Source organism: Cuculus canorus, chromosome 9, assembly GCF_017976375.1.
Source record: "Cuculus canorus isolate bCucCan1 chromosome 9, bCucCan1.pri, whole genome shotgun sequence".
Taxonomy (NCBI): Eukaryota; Metazoa; Chordata; class Aves; order Cuculiformes; family Cuculidae; genus Cuculus; species Cuculus canorus.
Window position 1 is genome coordinate 20,261,735 of NC_071409.1, and position 22,374 is coordinate 20,284,108.

Below are 22,374 nucleotides of genomic sequence, written 5' to 3' on the forward strand. Positions count from 1 at the left end.
AGTATTCTGATAAATAATATAGCGGCGCTTCAAAGGGTGTGAGTGCTTGCTATCCTGGAAAAGCCTCCTTTAACTCATGAAAGGCAGATAGGGAGTCTGATCTACATAAACCAATGAAGGGCAGAGCAAGGAGTCCTGCTTCTTTTAGCACATTGCTTGCTGGGGAAGGCTTCTAGGCTGCCGTTCCCTTGGTGACTTTGGTCCATGGTGGCAGCCCTCAAAAGAAGCCAAATGCAACTGCAGTGGAATGGGCAGGAAGGAAACCATATGCTGGTCCTTAGTGCTGTATATTTTGGGGAATAACAGCAGCTTGGAGGGGTGATGTAGGTGAGTTAAGCTCTTGGAAGCACACCATCTACCTTCCCTCCAATGGCCCAGGACTTCGCTATTTAAATCCACCGTGCACGCTGTTCCCTGGGTATGGATCTGTGGAGGTCGTTCTTTTTTTCAAAAAGCCCTTGCTGGTTTTCCATTTATTCCCCCACTGCAGTGATTACAGGGTTTTGTAGTTGAACTGTGCCTAAGTGAGGAAGCGATTAACTATTCGAGAGGGGCTGGGGGATGTATATAGCTATAGGAAAAATCCTGGTGGGAGGGTTCACATTCGTTGTCCTGCTCAGCTCCAAGGATACAGTGGAAAACATTTCTCTCCCTGGAGAGGAACCCATATCAGCAGAAGGATGAGCAATCAGTAAGTGATAATGAATCAGTTAAAGTGCATTAGAGAAAATCAATAGATGCAGGTTAGGACACATGTAGCCGTTCATTTCTGAGTGTCTTTTAACACAGCTGCATGTTATCATGTTAACCTAGAACCCAATTATTATGCATTTAACAGAGTATTAATTTTTCAGCATCCTCTGTTCATTTTGGGCACAGTCCTTTAACAGCATGGGCAAACACTAAGGTAAAGCAACCTGGACTTGGGCAACGAGAAAAATCACACTGAAGCCAGCCGTGGGGCTAAGTGGTTCCAGAATTATTGGGAACAAGTGACCCGTATATGCTGGTGGAATAAATGATGTGTTAGGCGCTAAAATAGGGCCCAAATATGCTTTCTTGTTTGCTTCATTCCTCTTCTCACTAATCTTTTGTGGAATGATCAAAAGCCCAAGGAACCTGAAGCTCTTGCTTCACAAGGCTTTATGTGTCATTTAGATTTATTCCTGCTACATATACCCCCTTCATTGTATAATTAACAGTGGGGGGACTGTTAGATAATTAAATTTAGCTTTATGCAGAGGTCAAATGACCTGAATAGTTTATCTGTGAGCTGATGCCCTTCAATGAATAAATCAAAATTACTGACCTAGGCATCAGCCCCCACCGCCAACAGCAGTTTTCCTTCATTATGGTCCTCATTGCTCACTGGGGCTGACCAGAGCTGGGAGCTGCTGCTCTGTGGGGAAAAAAATGACATTTTCACTATTCTCCACTTTCCGAGGATGAAATGGCAAAAAACAATGACTTGCCACAAAACAGTCCCAAGCTTCTGCAGCAGTAGAAATGCCAGATATGGAGCTGCTGAGAGAGGCAGGGAGCTGAGCTAGGAGGAGCTCTGCTCTTCTGCCATGGCTTTTGCTTTATGAAGGATGGGATGTGGCAGCTCAATGCCTTCGTTTGGCTCAGCAGCGCCCTGCCCATGCTGCTGCCTGTGTATCGCCATGCCAGCCCTATGACGCAGCCAGGCTGGCTGGGATGCGCAGCACCATGTGGCAAGAGGGACCACAGGGAGACACAATGAGGTCCAACTGCTATTCCCAGGGGGAAATGTACCAGGTAGAGACACAGTTTTGTGCTGAACTGACTCACAGCAAAATATTTTGGGCCAATGTCACTGAGTAGTCTGTTTTGATTCATAGTGACTTCAACTGCAAGATTTTGTTTAGATGCTCCTGGCAGAAAAACAGTATACCGAGAAACACAGAAATACACCTCCTTGTTAAAAAAAAAATTAATTAAACAAGTAACCTCTCAGAAAATTCATTTTCTATAGAAAAAGCTTCCTGCAGAAAAAGACTGCCCAGCTCTAGCTGTGGATATCCTCCTGCAGCCCAGCCAGGCACCAGCACAGCCTGCACAGCAGCCCTGGCACGTCGGGCAGTCGCTTCACGCGTGCCTTCCTGCTGAGACTGCTGTTTCCCCCCCAAGCAGCCTGCAAGCAGCAGCCCTCACCAGCATTTTCTGTTCATCTCCTGCTATCACTTTATACATTTCTCATGTCAGTGATACAGAAGGGTCTTCTAAATTTTTACCATTCTGTTAGACCACAGATAGATTATAATTAAATCACAGTTTAGCTTGGGACTTTGCATTCATGCTGAGGATCAGAGCAATCCATTTATTTGCAGGATTGGGTACATATTAATTTTTTTTTTTTAAAAAAAACCAACCTTATGTGTTTCACAAATAATCCCCTGTGTTCTTGGATGGAAAGCACATTAGAGCAAGCCAGCATCCTCTCTCATCCTGTTTGTCTTCCCCTCTCTCCCTGAGAACAATCAAAGCAGAAGGAAGTCTCGCATTGGCTTGTTACTAGTTTCTAGGCAGTTTTGCTTCCAGCTTCACAACTATGAGCAAAACACTGCAATACCTAGGTTTGAACAGACACAGGCAACATCTGTTTTCAAAAACCACCCCAGCACCACTAACCATTCAGGAGGGTTCTCAGAGACAATGAAAAAGTCCATAGTGTTTATTTTATTGAGCTTAGCATTTTGATCAAATTTTGAAGACTAACGACTACACGAGCTATCGAGGAGTGATGATTGGTGGCTTGGAAGAGGAGGATAAACGCAGGCAGGCTGCTGTCGCTGCGGGCGCTGTGCAGCGCTGCGCGCCTCGCCCACGGTTGGCGACTTCCGCTACCTGCCACTTCAGCAGTTCATTACAAAAAAAATAATCACATTCTGCTGCACCCTCACAGCCCTGCAAGCTGAAACACCAGCACTGCTGCTCCCTTCCCTACCCCTTTCCAGCCCTGCTGCCATCAGGAATAATAATAATGCTAATAAGCAAGCCACTGATGCAGTCCCTCTGCTGTGCAGTATCCAGCAAGCAGAGAGGGCAGAGACAGCGGTGGCCCTGACTTCTGCAACCACCTCGGCGGATCCTGTTGCTCCCGGGGAGGCTTTGGCAGCTCCTTCTATCCTGTTGTCCATCTGTCCCTCCCAGCCCAACAGAGAGATACTGTACCTCTGGCGCCAACTGCAGCATGCAGCCTCCCCACGACCACACCGTTGTTTGTAATACACTTTATTATCTCTTTTTTAATTACATCTCCAACTAGAAAGTGTAAGAAAATCCCATCCGCCTGCCAATTGACTCATGTGTAGGGTTTCCGCTTCCCAGCTCTGCATATTGTAAGCTCCTGACACAAACTGATGTTGTAAGTACAGCCTCCATACGGTACTCTCAAAGGCAACAGATTTTTTATACATATATATTTATATATGGCACCTGGTTTGGCAGAAACCACATCCGGAAAAGGGAAATACGGAAAACAGTAAGAGCTGAATCTACCTAGCTATTGCAGGCTTTAGAGGGGGGTTGGCCAGTTCCAAAGACAGCTTAAGTCTTGTATTCTTACTCGGGAATACCATCAGCGTCTGTAGGGCTAGGATGGCTGCTGAGTGCAGAGGGAAGAGATCACAAATTCAGGTCTGACATCTGGATCCAGCTGTCATTTCGAGGTCATGGTCGAGGGCCATTTCTCGACCTGAGCATCCCAAGGGGCATAAAACAGATGGATGGCTGCTCCTTTGGCCCCAAGAAAGACCTGGCCCTAGCACTTCCCAACACTGCAGACTGGCAGAATTTGGGTTTGGCATCTGAAAGCTGGCAACATTTGCCACCAGATTTGACAGGTACAAGTGCTCTGGTGCTGGAGAAGGGATCCAGGTAGCCTGGATTTTTCTTCCCATTCTTTGTTATGCGTGCTCCCACCATTCGTCTACACTCTAAATAAACCCCTTGGTGGGGCTTTGCGATGAAGCGTGGCAGGGCAGGTAGGCTGCAGGACATGCAGGATAGTTTTCACAGGTGTCATCCTTGGGGTGCAACACCTTGCTCCGAATCAGCACATCCTGCCAGAGGGTCCTGCTGCTGCTAGGAATTGGTGGCAGACGGTGGAGCCCACCTTGTGTGTCACTGCATGAGGGCAGCGGATGGAACCTGCATCCCAGGCGTCAGGGTGTGGGGGATTGATCCCACATCCCCAGCACCGGTGTACAGGGGCAGGGGACCGATCCCACATCCCAGGCATCAGTGTATGTGGGCAGGGGTCTGATCCTGCACTCTGGGCATCAGTGTATGGGGGCAGAGGACCGATCTCACATCCCAGGCAGCAGTGTGTGGGGACAGGGCACCAAACCCGCAGCCCAGGAGGGGTTGTACGGGGGCAGGAGACCCATCCCGCACCCCGGGCGTCAGTGCGTGAGTTCGGGGCACCGAACCCGCACCCCAGGAGGAGCTGTGCCGGGGCAGGAGCTTCATCCCATACCCCGGGCATCAACACACGTGAGCAGGGGACCGATCCGCACCCCGGGCACCAGTGTGCGGGTCCGGAAGCCCCATCCCGCACTGGGGGACGGCGGGGCGGGGGTCAGAGCCCCCGGCTCTCCCGGCAGAGCTCTCGGGGCGGTGTCGCAGTCCCCCTCTCGGGGCTTTCCGGGCGGTGTCGGGTCTCCCCCCCCGGGCCGGCGAGGCGGGGTCCCCGGGCGGGGCCGCGGGGCGGGCGGGGCGCTGCGCGCCCTCTGCCGGCGGTGACGGGCAGCCCTGCTCCGGCGCTGCGCCGGGCGGGGAGCGGCGATGCGGTGCGGCGCCGCCGCCCTCCCGCAGCCCGCGGCCCGCCCCGCCTGCCCGCGGGGCCCCGAGCCGCGCTGCGGGCCGAGCGGCGGCCGCGGCTCCTCCCGAGCGGCGCCCCGCGGGAGCGACCAGTAGCCACAGCGCCCGCGCGGTGCCGGCGGAAACATGGCGAGCGACTCCCCGGCGCGGAGCCTGGACGAGATCGACCTCTCGGCGCTGCGGGTGAGGCGCGGCTGGGTGCGGGAGCGCCGTCCACATCGCTCCATCTCCATCCCTCCATACCCATCCCTTCCTCCCCATCCCTCCCTCCATCCCATCCTTACTTTCATCCATCGCTCCCTCTCTCCACCCTCCATACCCATCCCTATCCTTCCATCTCCCCCTCCATCCCCATCGCTATCCCTCCATCCCTTTATCCCTCCATCCTCATCCCTCCATCTCCACCCCTTCCTCCCCATCCTTTCCTCTCCATTCATCCCTCCCTCCCTCCATCCCACGGTGCAGGGGGATGCAGGGGCTCTGTATGTTTCTGTGTGTTTGTGCCCGTGCGTGGCTGTGAGCATGTGCGGGGCTGTGTGTGCCCGTGCGGGGCTGTACGTGTGCGTGTGGCTGCACGCATGTAAATATGGATGTAAATGCCCGTGTGTGTACACGCACGCACAGAGCCGTGCGTACGCCCGTGTGGATGCATGTGTGCACATGTGTGCATGAGCGCGTACGCAGCAGCCTCTGCACACCCGCATGCAGGTGCGTGTGCACGAGTGTGTGTGTGGCCAGGGGTGTGCGGGGACACTGCCTGTCCTGGCCCCTCCACTGGGCACCAGGATGCTCTGGGATGCTCCCTAAATCCGGCTTTTCCGCACCAGTGTGGACCCCGCAGCCTCTCCATCCATCTCCCGCTGTGCCCCTTCCCTCTGTCTCCTCCTCCCACCTGAAAATACAGCTCGTCGTGTACCCTTGAAACGCGGGGCTCGTCGAAGGTGTCAGTCTGTGTTCCCCCCCCCCCCTCATCCCCGGTCCATTTTTTTTGTAACTTTCTTCCTTTTCTCCCTTTCTTCACCCTTTTGGTGGTAAGAACAGCATGAGGAGTCATTTAGAGAAGAAGCGTTTATTTGAGAGGCAACAACGAGGCTGCTTCTCTCAACCTGCTGGCATAGATAAATAAATAAAATTAGGCAGAATCCACTGAAGACTTGCACAAGTGTATTTTTAGAAATATTATTTTCTTCAGTGCATTAAAAAAAAAAAAAGTCTATCTTTATTCACTTGCCCTACTTTCTTCCTGGTGAGTTTCTGGTTGATTAATAGTGTAAATGATGGCTCAGCAACACACAGCAAAGAAGAGATTTGAAGGGGGGGGGCATTCAGCTTAAAAACAGATCTGGGGGGCTTGTTCCCCTCATAGGTGGGAGGTACCTTGGGAGAGGTTGCTGAAGCTGGTGGAGTTAATCCAGGGAAGCAGTATCATTTTGGGGGAAGGAGGGGAGCTTGCTCTGTCTCACCTAACCCCTGAAAATCAGATTTTACTGTTAATATAATTTTTTTTAAACATCTGTGTTGGGAAAGTTTATTTGAACTAGGGCGCTGTTTCTTTTAAAACCCTTATCCGCACATGCTTGGTTTTGTGTGTTTGTGGCTTTTTAATAGCAACACACACCAGATACAGTCAGGGGTTTGTTTTTGCTTTAGGAGGAAATGTATATTCCCTCCCTCCCCCTGAGACACACAGGCAGCGCCTGCTCTGCCAGCAGAGCGGGGCTGGGGTTTCAGGGTAACCGGAGACGAAAGGACCTGAAACCCTGACCAGTGGTGGGGTGGGGGTGCAAAGCCACATCCCCCCACCCAGCAGTGTTCTGGCAGGACCCCCGGGACTGCTCCTGCTCCCCCCTCTCAGGGAGGAGATCTGCTATGGCGCTTTCCTGTAAAGAGTGAAAGATGGGTTGGTTTGTGAGTGAAACGAGAATAGGAGCTTAATTTGCCGAGGAATAGATCTTCTTCTAAACTAAGCTCTTTTAGCACTTAGAATAATAGTTAAAGGTCATAAATCCAGCAGATAGGGCAAGAAGCGTGAATCATTCCACAGGATCTGAATCAGAAATCAATAGTAAATTTGCTGCCTGAGCACAAAACATGGCAGGGAGGAGTAATTCCCCAAGCCTTGCAAAATTTCATTTATTAGAAAAGAAGTGTCACATTGTCGTGGGTTTGTAGATGGGTCTGGATGGAGGAGACATTGCTCTTGTGCCTACACCTTTGAAGGGGTGAGGGATGGCTATGTGAAACGCTGGGAGCAGGTAGTGACTCAAAATGTGGCAGACGGGATGATTTGTTCTCAGCCGTAAGGAAAGGAAATGCTCAGGACGCTTATCTCCAAGTTTGAGTCACTGAAATGTTCCAGGAGGCTGGGTTTTATGAACGAACAAACGCATATAAAAAAGGTGGACCTTTGCCTGCTGGTTCGCCACGTCCTTTGCTTTGGCTTTCCCTACTTGTGTCACAAGGGCAGGAGGTGGCTTTGCAGACCGAGAGGGTGATGGTGAAGGCTGAGCGCTGCTTGGCACAAGCGCAATCCTGCCCGCCGTCATTAATTTCAGCTTTCCTCTGCCCGCTAGCTTGCAGGGTAGGATTTGCAGAGCTGGGCTGAAAGGTGACACAAGAGGTAGCAGATGCTTCTGTTTCTGCCACAGCAGAGTTTATCTTGGCCACGCAGTCGAGCTCCACCGCAGCAGTGCGTCTGCTTGAACATGCTGGCGGCTGGGCCAGGAACAAAGCACTGAATTCTGATTAAAATGCACGGCCTGGTGCATCGAGTAAGCACACTTTGGGCTCACTCCTGCCTTCTTTGCGACGTGTTTCTGTCCATCATTGTCCACCATGCTCATCGCCATGGTACCCAAGTGTCCTCACGTCGGTGCAGAGGGCTGAGCGTGGAAGGAAAGGGCAGGCTGAAGCCTTCTACATAAGAGGGACTCTTAAAATAGAGATATTCTGGTGGTGCTGCTGGTAATGAGTATTGTTAATGTTGCAGAAAACTGTAATTTAAAATGATGAGGCCATTGAACAGGTAGTGCTGCATATTATACTGACAAGGGGATAAGATAAACTACATTATGATGTTATTTTGTACAGGCTGGGAGATATTTTTGCTAGTCCACTCAGCATGTTTAATAGCCAAATGACCTGGCGGTGCTATTAGCAGAATAATGATTAACATGGGGATTCGCACAGGCTGTTGACAGGCATGTTTGAGAAGCAGATTTTTGCAATAAAAGGGGAATGGGCGTGAGGAGAGATGCAGTGGGCCATGCTCTCTGGTGGTAAATGCACAGCTGATCCCAGTAGGAGAGCAAACAGGAAGATGGGGCTGGGTTTGGGATTTTTTCCACTTTTTTTTTTTTTTTTTAGTCTCAGCAAATGCAAGAGCCTGTCATCTTTTGCTGAAGGCAGTGGCCTTGATCCTTCTAAAATATTCAGGTCAATAGCTTTTCCTCTGCTGCATCCGTCTCCGGCTGATGTGCTGGCAGTGGGCTCTTCTGCAGTAACTGCTCCAGCTGGGTGCATTTGGGGTGCTTTGCAAGGTGTGTGGGAGGTGATAAAAGCTCTCTGGGAGGTAAACCTTTCTCAGGAAGCTGATAACCCCCCCCTGGGTGGGGCTAGCTTGGGGCAAGCAAACCTCCCTGCTGCTCTGTGTCTGCCCTGGGCTGGGGTCCCAGCTGAAGGCTGGGGACTTGCAAGGCTCACCTGGGTTTTACAGCTTGGCTAAGCGTTTCCTGCAAGCCTGGCAATTTAAGAAGAGCCTTTTTGGAGAAGGAGTAATTGTTTTCTTCATGTACGTGGATGTTGCTTTTGTTTTGAACTCCTGAACAAAGCCCAAGCTTTTGTTATTTACTTCAGCAAAGTGCTGAGCGTGCACTCTCTGGCAACTGAATCCTAAAATCATTAGTTGTTTTGGAAACGCTTGGCCTTTAATGCTCGGGCTTGGAGAGGAGATAGCAAAAAATTAAGGAGCCAATGGGTATTAGCTGTTGCTGGGAGGAATTGGACAAAACCCAAACATGCCACTACTCTTCCTTTAGCTTTACTTTGTATAGAAGTGAAGTTTCAGTGGCCATTGGTTTGCATTAGTTGATCATTGTCAATGAAGATAAAAGTTCTGGTATTAAAAGAACACAAACCCCTAAATAAACATGCTGGCATTGTCCTATTTCCAGAACTTCATCAGTTTATGGCATATTTCAGCATCATTAAAGATTTAAGAGAAGTTCTAATGGGGGATAAGCACTGCAAGCCACCACTCGGGAGCATTATCCTGGCAACATTATGTTAGGTTTCTTCTTCCAGCACCTTTTAAAAAACTCTGCAGCTCAACAGAATTTGGGCAGCTTTTGCAAAGGTCACCTTCTTCCTAAATAGAAAGAGGAACAAATTTGACTAGAGATGACTTCGGGAGATTAAAAAAAGACACGAAAAGCTCATTTTAATTGTGCTGTATTTTACATGATGTGCTACCATGCAAAATTTGGAACAGATCTTCAATAAATATATAGCTGTAGTTTCTGAGGATAGATGCTCTCAGGAGTCTTCCATGATGGGCTTTGTTCCAGAGTGTATATATAAGCTATGGTTCTTGGCTGTGTCCATATACTTTGTATATTTTTGAGCCTTTTTTTAACCATAAAACCTTGGCAGCACAGTACTGGTCTCTGAATCATTGCAGAGGGATGACAATGTCCAACTCTGAGCCATTTTTCTGCATCTTGCTTCCACTCCTTGAGCCAGGAGCGGTGAATAGTTGTGCAAACATTTATCTTCTATGCATGCATGTATATTGTTGTGTGCGTGCACGCAAAAAGTTACAACAGAAACAAGACTGTCTTCTGTCTAATCCTTTGGCATGGTTGATTTCTTTTTTCCCCCCACCTTTTGGAGTTGTGCAGCCAAGATGCTGCTCTTCTGCAGTTCTCCATGTGTCCTTCAGCACTGGTGTTATGACTACTCTTCCTCATTGCTGGAGGCCTTCCGCGGTATGAAAGCGTGTGGTGCTTCTAAAGGCATGGAGAGTCTCTCTGTTCTCACTAGTGTTTCTGTGCTGGTCAGCCATAAAAATTAATAATTTGGAGTGAATTTATATCGAAACATGTACTTGAGGAGATTGAAGTTTGAGCACCAGAATTTTGTTGAATTGAGATTTGAAGCAACAAATGTATTTGATTGGTGTGTGTAATTAGAATATAGTGTCTGATTTTTAATCTGTGCCAGAAGGAGTAGTTAGAGGAGGGTGTTGTCCTTGCTTCGTGAAGGTGGATTTATTTGCTAGGCTCTAGTAGATGTAGTGGTACAGTTGTATGGGGTGAGGGGGGAAAGAGTTTCCATTTGATCTGTATGTAAGTCTCCACAAATGAATCGCCCAGCTAAGGAAAAGGTGTCTTTGGAAGTCATCATTCGTGTAGGGCCAGGTCACATGGAAGCTGCTCCATACTGCTCTCTGCAAACCCTTGCTGGAGTCCTCCTAATGTACCGTCAGTCCCTTTGCAAGTGTAATTATAGACATCAGCGGGAGTTCTCTGCGTCCAATCTGCAGACCAAGGATGGAGTTTTGATCCCTGTCTCATTTCTTCATGCCTCAGTTATAAATCTTGTTAGATTTCACGTGCTTTCTCTCGTTACAGGCTACCAGCAGGTGAAAGGGTGTACAGTGTGGAGGAACAGCATCTGTAAAAGCTGGTGTATGGGAGGATAGTGTTAAGGGTTCAGTACCTACCTCCTGAAGGTAGCTTCTCACCCAGGGGTACCTGGGGAGCATACGTGCTATTTTGCCCTTGCTGCTAGCTGCAGAAGAGACCAGAAGCATTGTGGGGCGAAGCACAGACCCACAGCAGAGCTGTGCTGGGAGTCTGCTGCCAGGGCTTTGACTCGCTCTTTTTCCTCACCGGTGGTGGTTTCAGCCCTGGCTGCCCCTCAGGTGCCCTGCTTGCCTGAGGGAAATGTAGAGCCTCCATCACGTGAGGTTTCTATTTGCTGATGTCCGGGCATCTTCTTTGTTACCCTTCATACAGACATTAAAGCATGCTGCAGGTCAAAACCCACTAATCTAAGTCAATGATCAAGGCCAGGTTGGGTGGGGCCTTGGGCAGCCTGATTTAGTGGGGTGTCCCTGCCTGTGGCAGAGGGGTTTGAACTAGGTGGTCTTTAAGGTCCCTTCCAACCTTAGCTATTCTATGATTCTATGATTGATAGTTCCATTAAATGAGGGGTTGTGTTTCCTGCTTATAAAGCCAATAGCTTTGATTTCTTCACTCTGCCCGTCCTTTCATCCTGTCCCCTTTTGTCACTTTGCACCAAGGCTGCACATTGAAACCAATGAGCTCTCTGCTCTGGGCTTAGGAAAACAGTTTATGTAAGTAAGGTTTGATGTTCTCCATGTAAATTGTTTATGATTTCTAAAGGAGGATTGTCTAAGGAACACAGTCCTTTGAAAACAGACTCCTCCATCCCTGCATTCCCCCTCCACGGGTGGTTTCAAGATGAACAGTGCGAGGGGCCAAGCATTCCCTTCCTGCAGAGGGATGAGGATGCTCAGCACGTACAGCTCCTGCAATGGCTCGTTAGGGAAAGGAGGAGAAGAAAAGCTACTGAGGTTGGAAAACACTGATAAGAAGTTTAGTCAGTACTCAGTTCTATCTCTCTACATGCCTGATTTTATTTTGTAATGGCAAATCAGAAACCTTCCTCCTCCCCTTTGATCAAGAATGTTGCTTTTCCATGTGAATTTTCTGCAGTGCTTGCCAGAAGTTCAAAGTTGTGTGTTGATAGTAAATGATAGATGATTGTAATCAGGCAAGGCAGCCCTGGAGTATCCAGATGCATCTTGTGTAGCTGAGACCCAGCATTTCCTCCTTCCATGGTAGGCGAGCAAACTGTGTGTCAGGACTGTGATCAGCTGTTGAGTTACCCCGAGTGCAGCAGAAGGCACGCACTTTGCTCTGCTGCAGATAACCAACTCTCCTCTGCTACAGAAACCCTATTAGATATTAATGGTTTTGTGCAAACACCGCTGCCTTCTTGCCAGTAAGTGAGACCTGAGCAGTTGACGTACTCCCATCCTTCCTGCATACACACTCAGGCTGAAAACAACTGTGGCCTCTGGCAAGCGCGGTAGCTGCTTATTTTGTGCAACGGGCTGTAAAGAGCGAGTTGCTCTTCTGAGTAAAGCCTTACCATTGCAAGTTTAACATCCTCTTGGTTTTAAGTGCTGTCACTGCAGCGAGGGTGGGTGGATGTGTTTCTGTTCATGTGAGTGCATGTGTGGTTTTCAGCTTCAGAGTGCATGAAACCTTTTGTTGCAGGTTTCGCTTGCATCTTCCAGCAACGGCATTTCAGCGTGCAAAAGGAAATAAATTGTTCTGAAAGCAACACTTTTTAGCAGCCTCAGATATTGCCTAGGATGTATATTCCTTTATAAACTAGCAAAGAATCAAAAATTTAATTTAGGTGGCTGACACTTCCCTCCTTTCCTTTTAAAAATTCTCTTTTCTTCTAATTTTGAATCTAGTCAGGAAAAAGCCTACTGCCAGCTGAGTCATGTGTTCAGTGCATGACAGAAGTGACTGTTTGGGACCATGCCCTTAATCTGCTGCTTGGGGACATTAGGATGCATTGGAGACAGTAGAGCCTTTGCCAAGGAAGAGATCGCACAGCTTGAATCTAATAAAATGTGTCTAATAACTGCTGTAGCATGCTACAGAAATACAAGAGATCAAAGCTTCAGAGGCCTTTATTTTCATAATTTGTGGGTCAGATCCTTGCAGGGCTAATTGGGTGCTGTTTGATGTCCAGGCAACAATAGAAATCTCCCTGTAAATCAGAATATATATGCCACTTCCTTTCTTTCATACACAAGCTTAAGAGCTTAGTATGATTTTGCGATAAACTGGCAAAAGCAGAGGTGCAGATCCTTCACCCTACCTCACTGCTATCTTTCTTAGCTGTACCACACATATAGCTGATACAGTGACCAAAACAGTGGCGTGTAGCTGGTGATCCTACCAGATGTTCATGCTTCAGGAGCACTGAGCCTGTTGACTATTGCCTACCATGCTTCTGCTCCCAAAGCATGGACTGAGATGGAACCAGAGAACAAGCTTTGATGGTCCAGTTCTTGGCGTCTTCCCAGCTGTGGCTTACTAGTCACAACACCCAGATGGTATCTTGGCTTTGCAGGGTGGTCACCCCGAAAACTCAGTCAATTGCATATGCTGTGTGCTTTGTGGGAGCACTTAGGAAGTTCTTTTATATATATAGTTATGTAAAAATAATATATATACACAACATATATATAACATTAGCATGGATCTAACTGTTCCCTCTTGAGTGGAGTAGGAATGTTGAATTAGCTGTAGACCTGTATGTTGCGCATGAAACCTGGCTAGAGAGAAAAGGGCACTGCCCTTAAACTTGTGAGTTTTTTGTTGTATCCTCCCACTGAATATGCATGGTAGATGTTCGTGGAGAGGCTTCTGTGGTGTGTCTGTAGATGCCACCATTTGGGGAAGGAAAGAAAGATTGAGTGTGCAAGGAAACTGTGTTCTTGGAGCAAAACCAGAGGCAAAGACAACAAAATTAAAAGGGCTTTAAATGCATTTTCTGGCTATGCAGACAGGCTGTCTTCAATAAATCTTCAGCCTTTACGTATTGATTACCTTCAGTAAATAGTGTGATGACTCTGCTCTTCCTATTGCTATTCTGTGAGGATCGGTGTGTTAGTATGGCTGAAGAGGCTGTAATGGCTAAATGGGATTCCAGTAGTGAGAGCAGTTTACAAATGCTCTCCAAAGTGAACCTTGCAGCCAGTGTGACTGTGTTTGACTGCTATAAATATAAACACGGAGTGGTCACTGGTCTGGTAATGGCTGTGTTTTCTAATGGGCAAAACCGTGTTCCTGTGCCCTGCCCTGTCGGAGATGCTTTCTTCTCCTGGTTCACTGGGGAGCTGTGGTGTTGTGTGTGGGGTGAGTAAAGGGAGCAGGGATGGAGGGGAGAGGCTGGAGTCCTGTTGAAATATGGGCCTGCTTGGCTGGGAAATGGGAAATAGCTGAAAATGTCTCCTTTTCTACCTGCCTTGCTCATGGCTTGTGATAGTTTCTTCAATATTCATGTGTCGTTGGGCATAGAATGGTTTGAGCTGGAAGGGACCATTAAAGGTCATTGAGTCCAACCTACTGCAATGACTTCAACTATGTCCTGTTGCTCAGAGTTCAAGGTGATTTTGCTTGTTGGGCTTGGAGTCAGTGGTGTGGCAACCTGAAGGTGATACTGTTAGAGCGCTGGGCAAGCTCCAGATCCTTGGATAATTGTCATGATAAAGTACACACAGAGCAGGAAGGTGGCAGGGACAGCAGCTTGTTGTCACTGTGGAGCAGCAGTGGGAGGAGAGATGGAGAACTTTAGATGCTCTAGCAGAAAACCATCCGGAAGGCTTTCTGTTGACTTGCCCACATTTTGTGACAACCTCCAACTACAGCGTGGTTTAAAAGTCCTCCCAGAAGCAGTTTGGGCCATGAGGTGAAATCCCAGGTTGCTCCATAGGATGGCAAGATAGGACGAAGCAGGTGTAAAATTGGCATAAAAATATACCTTTAATTCAACCTGAAGGAAATAATTGAAGACTAGTTGTCTCTTATGATGGTGACCTCTGCCAAGATGACTCATGCTGCACTATAATATGAGTCACTTGTTAATGATGGCCTGTTAAGGAGAAAGTGCCAAATCCTGGTAACTTCTTCATTGTGCGTTATAAAAGCCAGGATGAAGAACAGTGTTCAGGATATTGTTGCCTGAAAATAGCTAATACTTAAGAGCACTGAAGCACCTCTACTTGGCTCTGTGGGACTCTAGCGTGAACAGGCAAAGGCCCTGGGCAGAAATGCTACTTCTCTGGCCTTGGTTTAGCAGAATGACAGAACACACTTTGTACCTCTCCTCTCGAGCTTTCCGCATTGAGGTGATGTTGTCTGAGGGTGGGGACAATAGCTTTCCTTTATTCCAGGTGGCTCACCTGGATGGAGGGCAAGTGCCTGCTAGAGGGAGGGAGGGAAGGAGAGAGGGAGGCAGGGAGGTGCTAGGTAGGTACTAAGTTGTGCAGTGAACATGGAAAACCATAGAGGCCTTTTAAAGGCTGCCTGTCAAGGGCTTAGCATGGGCGAGCAGGAAGGCAGGAGTGAGATCCTCCATGGGAAGGTCCCTGGGTTGCCACTAATGGGGAGCCTTGGGCTGCAGACCTGCAATGAGGAGCCTGGAGGCAAAGAGCTAACAGTCTGTGGCCATGTCATCCCCTGCAGCGAGGCCTTTGCCAAGCACAATCTTTCCTTGCCTCTGACATCTGCCAAATGGGTGCAGGATGAGAACTTCTTTATGGCTATAAGAAACCTGTGGTGCTCCTGAAGCAATTGGCTTGAGCACTCGCTTGTTAATCATCTACTAGCTGTCTTAAATGCTTCCTTGTATCGATCTAGTGTTTTTTTTCCTCAGTAAATGAAGTTTTGCAATCCAGGGAAGAAATTGAGAGCTTGGTGTGAAAGTGCTTGTGGCTGGGAAGAGGAGCTCACCAAGAAACAAAAAGTGATGGAGGTCCTGGGCTCAGCCTAGGGGTCGGTGCCCCAGGCGTGCTCTTCTCTGCCCTTTCACGTAGCAGAGGGACAAGGGGAAGGTACGGCAGAAGGGCACTTTGCTTCTGAGAAAGGGCTTCTAACTTGTCAAAAGCATGATGATTTTATCTGCGGCCATGAAATCCTGTAAAGTCCTGACACTAGAATTAAACTCGGGAGGGGAGTATTTTTTCCCTAGATCTCATAATTGTAGAGAAGCATGGAAAAAAGGCCTTCCTAAAAGATCATAACCCAAAGGGCACATAGAGGACTCCAAGTAGTTTATTGAACGTTCAGAAGTAAAAATAGTGGTAACTATGTCAGGCCTTGCTTGCTTCCTCCCCTGAATGATACACCACATCAGCTGCAGATCTCCAGGCTGCTTTTGCCACACTTCCATTTTCTGGCTGAGACGCTGTCTATGTTCACCGTCCCTCACCTTTGCCACCTGCTTTAAGGTGTATCTTGCCCTCTGAACCTTGCCTGTTTGCATTCCAGATTGCACTACCAGATCCTGCTGTCCTAGGCAGCACTGCTGTGGTCCTCAAGGAGATGGAAGGGTGGTGGTGAAGGGCTACGGGTGTAGGTTGAGGTTCAAAGAGATAAAAAAGGATGCATCTGAAGATGGAAAGCTTTGCAACAAGATGGTGCTGTCAAGGCAATTCTGAAGCAACAGAGGGCACCGAGTGTACAAGTGGTGGCTTTACAGAAAATGGGTGTAGGGCCTTAGAAATGGAGAAACATCCAAGGAACAGAGGGACATATCCTCCTGAAAAGAGTAAGGAGGGATTTTGCTCTTTGATAGAGCATATTGATTTGCATGAACAGCTCAGTCCTAGGTGCCAGCTCCTCCTGGTGTGATCACACCTCCCGGTGTGATATCCAGACTATCCCTTAGACCTGGGTGTGCCATGAGAGGACCATCATTTCTTTGCTATGAGTGGCGTTGGGGTTGCTGTGTTGGGGTAGAACACTGTGGTTTGGAGGGTGGTTTCATGTCTTAAATGCGTTCAGGCCTGGGAAGGAGTAATGTCTTTTACATGGAGACCTGTACTTCCAAGGTGTACTGGCTCACATCCCGTTGAGAAGCAGGTGAGGTGAAAACATTACACTTCCCGAATAAGGAAAGGCTTTATCATGTGGTTCAAAGGGAGGGACGCATTGTAGGTGGACAGAAAAACAGAGCAATGTTTGAGTGGTTGACAAGGGAAATGGGACCTAAGTTCAAAGCTGCAGTTGCTTTCTCAAGACCCTTTCACAATAAGTTGTGGTTTTGCTTTCACTAGTTGACATGACCTCTTCCATGCTGCTGGTGTAAAACAAAGTGCCTGCACAGAGGAAACGTCCTCCAGAGAAGATGCAAAAAGTCTTCTCATTATCAGAAATAAATAAAACTGCTCCAAGCTAATCTGGCTGCCTAAAAATAGAAGTGGTGGTAGGGGGAGGGACTGTCTTCTGTGTTCCTTTGCCCTTGATTTTCATGACATTTTGCTGCTCTATATTATGTGTCTTGTAGGGGAGACCATGTGTGCTGGTAACACTGAAGCAATTCACGAAAGCAGGTGCTTGTGTCAGAAACCACTGGGGAGGAAGGCTGAGAAGCATGTTCAGAGATTAGCAGTTAACTCACAAGGTGCTGTTGTTCAGGTTTATTCCCTCAATCTCATGCTCCTTACAACTTCACACCTCTCCTTTGGTGTTGTCTTGAAGCCTCTCCTAGGGAAGGTCTGAAGAAGCGGTGGGACTGGCAGTGAGGCTGTGAGGTGGGATGGATTGCTGGTGCTTCAGGATGGTGGGAGCAGGGGGCATCTGCCATTCGTGCACCTCACCGCAGAGAGTCATGCCTCAGTTGAAGGTTGCGGCATCTACTTTGCAGTTAAGGGGGGGGAAAAAAAAGAAAAATATAATTTATGAGACCTAATTACTGTATTATTGCTATTCAGCATTTAAAACCCAAGTTTCATAACTGCGTTTTGATAGCAGCATTTTCTTCTTTGTCATTATTATGCAAGCAGCTCACCTTGTGATCATGGAATATTGAAATGTGCTTTCTAATGCTCACCCTCTGTTTCTCAATGGGTCCATAAAACCTCCTCTCTTTTCCATTAATAATGGAACAATAGGACATTTTCTTCTTATCTTTTAAAAAGAGATGAGCCTTTTTTTTTTTTTTTTCCTCTTCTTGGGCCAGCTGCTCCTCTGAGATCTTTCTGTACCGCGTAGTTAGACCAGAGTTGACATACCTTCTGTCCTTCACTGCATTTTGCCTCTTAGGTGGAAGCAGGAGGTTTACATCTTAGGAGTAAAGGTCTTGCTGTACTGGTGCAGTGGCTGTTGCTGGCGCTAATGTGGTTGATATGATCTACCTACAAGGTTAGCTGAGATAACTGTGAAAGGTGGGAACAGGTCTACATAGGGTAACTTACCATTCTCCCCAAAAGAGCTGAAGTATTGCCTTGCTTGTTGATATTCTACTGTTTCCCAACTGGAAGTTTCTGTTCAGCCCCTGAAGAAGCCCTTTCTGCGTCCCACCAGGAGTGCTCCCTGCCAAAGGCTGCATTGCTAGGGCAAAGCAGAGCAGGAGCTGTGCTGTTAGCAAGGCTCTGCAAGATGGGCTCTGGTCTTATCTCTTGGAGCATCTGTGCTGGCTCTTGATTTCTCTGCCTCCACATCCAGCTTTTGTAGGACAGTGAGGGTAGACTGCTAACTTTTCTTCTGATTTCTCAGTTCTGCCACTCCATGTCATCCAGAGGGTGGGAAAGGGAAGACTCTTCTGTTTTGTGGTGGTGTTGCCTCTCTGATCATTCTGCAGGTGACTGAATAGAGGTAGTGGGGTCTCTGAATAGGATACTCTAGTAGAAGAATCTTGCATTATTTCCTTGACTTATATTTACTGAGAATTTAATCTCCTCTCTGAGCTGTCTCAAGAAGAAATTATTTGTTTTCTTCCTCTCTGTAAAGAGGAAGAATTTCTCTCTAAGCGCAGATGTGCAATGCAGTTCAGTTTGCCTGAGTACACCGGAGAGGATATGTCTCCAGGCTTCATGGCCAGTGCTGCTTCTCCACTCTTTCTACATCACTTTACATACACATCCGGAGATGTGTAACTCTTTTCAGATGCTAATGAGTAGTTTAGAGATAAGATCCCCTGTGAGGAAAGGAATGCTAGGATAGTCTCATAGCAGGGGAAATCAAGGTGAGGAGGGGGTCAAGCATCTTCTCTACATTCCCTTGTAGGCAGTGCAGCCCTGGCAGCGTTGGTAGTAGAAGTCAGACCCTCTGGCCTCTCATTCTGTGCTGTAGTCATTAAGCTGCCCTTTCCTAAGATTAGATAATATGTGTTTTTGGTGTCTGCAAGGCTTGATGAGCAAATGCTTTTGAAGGAATGCTTTTCTTCTGTACTTGCCAACACAGAGTGAGGTTTGGGACATGAGGGAAGGGAAGTAACTTGCAGGTTTTGATTTTTCAGAAGGGAAATCAGATCGAGGATAATATCCAACATGTTAGAGTTCTTGGAAGGACTCAGTGGTGGAGTTCACATCCTGTGTTGCTGTTTTAGAGGAAGTGATGTGGGAAACAAAAGGTGCAACCATGCTGCCGGCAGCCTGACGGGAGTTTCAATATTGCTGAACAATTTGGATCTCTGGCAATGGAGAGATGTGGTGCTGGAGTTTGTTTGGGCACCTGGATGCATGCTGAAGATAACAGCGTTAACTTTGTGCTGGAATGTTTGGGTTCTTGATGGATCCAGTTGCAGAACTTTGAATTTTCTTACAGTGTGAATTATAGTATGGTATTTGGTGTCACCCCGACCAAGAACTCTGTCCTGGCTTCAGAGCACGTGCAGTCTGGGGAAACACTGATAGCTGAACTGGTTTTGCAGCATAATGAAGTACTCCTTTCCAATATGTCAGATCTTCAGAGGAGGAAAGGATGACAAGGGCATCTTGGTCTTGTAGTAATTTGTCTTCCTTGCTGTAGCCTGGGGCTGGAAGGTGGACCAGCTCAGCTGAGCACGCACTATAGTTGATTGCCAGAAAGCTGCTACAGCTGCCCTCCCCTGTGGCTGGGAGAGATGATGATGGCCAGCCAGGTCTGCTGGATGGGATGAGGTGCTGCTGCCAGACACCATGAGGGTATAGGTTGGCCTGGCAGAGTTTGTTCTATTTGACTTTCTGGGACGGTGTGGTGCTGCTGAAACTCTTTCATGGATTTGATTTCTGGTTATGAGCACCCTTATCTGGTTTTGTAGCTGTGAGCTCTTTGTCTTGCCCACGTGGGAAGCTGTAAGTTCCTTCATCTGATAAGGCTTTTCTTATCAGCTCTGACGCTTATTGTGTAGAATTCAAATTATTCTAAGAACTATAAAAGAGAGGATGAAGCCTGGGAATTACAGCTGAGCCGTTGTGTTCCTCTTCCCCATGCAGACCAGCGAGATGTAAGTGGAAAGTATTAGTCTCTCCATGTGTCAAGCCTAGGCTCAGTTCTTGGTTGTGTATCCTGTCTAGAAAGAAGCACATGTTCTGAGATTGCTTTCCCTTTCCTTCTTTACTTTTTGCAGCATCATCATAATGCTCCTTTTGGCCTTTTAAACTCATCTGCCTGCTTGTGAAATATTCAGGAAAGCTTGGGCTGAGTTTGCATCACTGTCTGTGGGTTGCATCCTTTTGGAATGGCTTTGATCTCGCTTATTCCATGCTGAGTAATTTACACTCCTCTCACACGAGCAGCAGCTTCAATGGATATGCCGCCCTCTGAGAGTCTGGCCCTTGCAGGATCTCTCAGTTTTTCCTAATGGTGAGCATTTAGGTGGTATTAAAGCTGCTTATCTAAGACTTGTGCATTTTTAGAGTCATTAGCACCTCTGCAAAGAAAGTGTAAAACTCTAGTAAGTCAGCTGGTGGCACTTTGCATTGGTTTGGATGGTTACCTTAAATGCCAGGAACAGAAGGCTGGGCTTCCCAGTGCTGGTGAGGGTGTTTAGGAAGGGTGCTGTGCTCACAGGTGGGGAGCCACTGCTCCCCTGCATGGTGGGGATCACCCTTGGAAGGTATCGTTGACCTTCAGCTAGAGGTTGGGGCTCTCTTGTGGATGTGAGTCTGGCAATTTAAGTTTTTGTAGGCGTTCCTTCCCCGTGATTCCCCAGGGGTCAGAAATGTCCATCTCACTATGTGTGCTGTATCCAGTTTAATGGCACAATTGAAGTGATGTTAACAATTTCCTTTTAAAGAATCTGTGCTACGCTCTTACCTGTACAAGGAGACAGTGGTGTTCAAGGGTGATCTTGCTGTGAAGTCACCCCCCAAAAAATGAAACTGGTTTTGTTCTTCATCTTGGACGCTGTCATATGCAGCAGCGGTACCACAGTGGTTTGATCTTCCTGGTGGCCACCAAGAGGTTCCACTCTTGCTCTTTTTGCATGGTCTGTTGAGCTGTTGAGCTCTGCTCTGAATAATGGGGAATTGTCATGACTAAAATTATGCTGGTAGAAAAACTAATAGAGGTGAATCATAGCACAAGATACATGGAAATCAACATTTTTCTCCTTGGAAGCTGTGGATGTAATCCACTTAATATTCTTTGGAACACAAGATTAATTTTCTTAAGCATAATATATATGAAGGCTTTTCTTTTAGTTTTCTGGCAGAGGCATTACTGCGTTGCTGAAGCTGAGGGCAGGGGATTAGGAGAGGGGAAGTATGCTGACCCAACTTCCAGAGGATTCAAGAACAGTGAAATCTGGCTAGAGAAGATTTAACTTCTTTCTGCAAGAAGTGTGGCTGGGATATGGGGTCTCGCACTGGAGTGGCCCTTGTTGTGTTTTGCTCCTCAGGCTTTGCTGTGTGGTGGGGTATCTTTTTACTCTCTGGATGTCTAAAAAATTGGTGAATAGATCTGATTTGCTTGGACTGTGTGTGGAGACTCTCCTGATAGGCACTCAGCGCAAAGCCAGTGTCTGCAGCCTGCGGAAACCAGCTCCAGCCTTGCACTTGTCCTCCTTTGCAGCATACCTTTGCTGTGATTTAAACTCACAAAGCTTTGTAGAGGTTCCTTTAAAATTATAATAAAACAAAAACGCTCTTCTTTTTCTTTCACAGGATGGAAAGAATGCAGTGACTTGCCAAGCTTATGGATGAGCAGATACAACAGAAATAAATAAATCGAGCCCGTTTATTTTAAGTTGATTAATCTGATATATTCATAGTTTACTAAAATAAAATCTAGCCTTGATGGGCTTAGCTAATCAAATAACAATAATGACAATTAATTTTGAAGCAGTTACGAATGTTTCCCCTCCCCTTTTCCTATCTCTACACCCACATGATTAATCTCACCACTTATGACTGTGGGCCAAATCCTGCTTGGGGATGTGTCTTTTTTTCTTCTTTGGTTGGAGAAGGTGGACCTGATGAGCTTATATCAGATGAACTAAACTGAATAATCCTTGCTGCAAGTTTAGCAGATTGGGGCATTGGGATTTGAAATAAAAAGTGCCTCCCTGAATTTACAAGAGTGTTTCACAATGTAAGAAGCCACCAAGAAATACAGAAGTCTTGCTATAGAAAATACTTTTATGACCTGGCAAAAAAATTATTGCAAATTACTTCAACAACTGTGGGTTGTCCTTGACTTTCAGGCTGTGTTTTTTGGCATGTGTCAGGCAGGAGCTTGCTTTTTGCTGTGGGACCTTGTTTCCTCCCAATTTTAAGTGAGTCTGTCAAGACCAAACCTTCAGACTCCCTGCCGAGTCTGGCATTACTGGAGGCAGCCTGCGAAATGTAGGAAAAAGGTGAGAAGCCTTCCCACCCTCTTCCCCGCGACTCCTTAGCTCTTGAACGAGAAAGAATTTTCCAGATAGGAAATATGCAAATTAACATGTATTTGATGTTCTTTAAAATGGTTTTGCTACTTTATCATGGCCGTC

General features: G+C 47.3%; 1 protein-coding gene across 6 annotated transcripts in view; it reads left to right on the plus strand.

The window, feature by feature from the left end:
• The first annotated feature begins 4,780 nt into the window (after nt 1–4,780).
• The window catches only part of TNIK (TRAF2 and NCK interacting kinase), a 160,292-nt gene continuing 142,698 nt past the window's right edge, over nt 4,781–22,374 (plus strand). For 4 of the 6 annotated variants that reach the window (XM_054073956.1, XM_054073962.1, XM_054073958.1 and 1 more), the window contains exon 1: nt 4,782–5,028. In XM_054073956.1, coding sequence (XP_053929931.1) covers nt 4,972–5,028 — 57 coding nt within the window. In that variant the 5' untranslated portion in view covers nt 4,782–4,971. Of the gene's footprint in view, nt 5,029–22,374 lie in introns of all 6 variants that reach the window. The other 2 variants (XM_054073961.1, XM_054073955.1) reach the window with 1 other exon arrangement.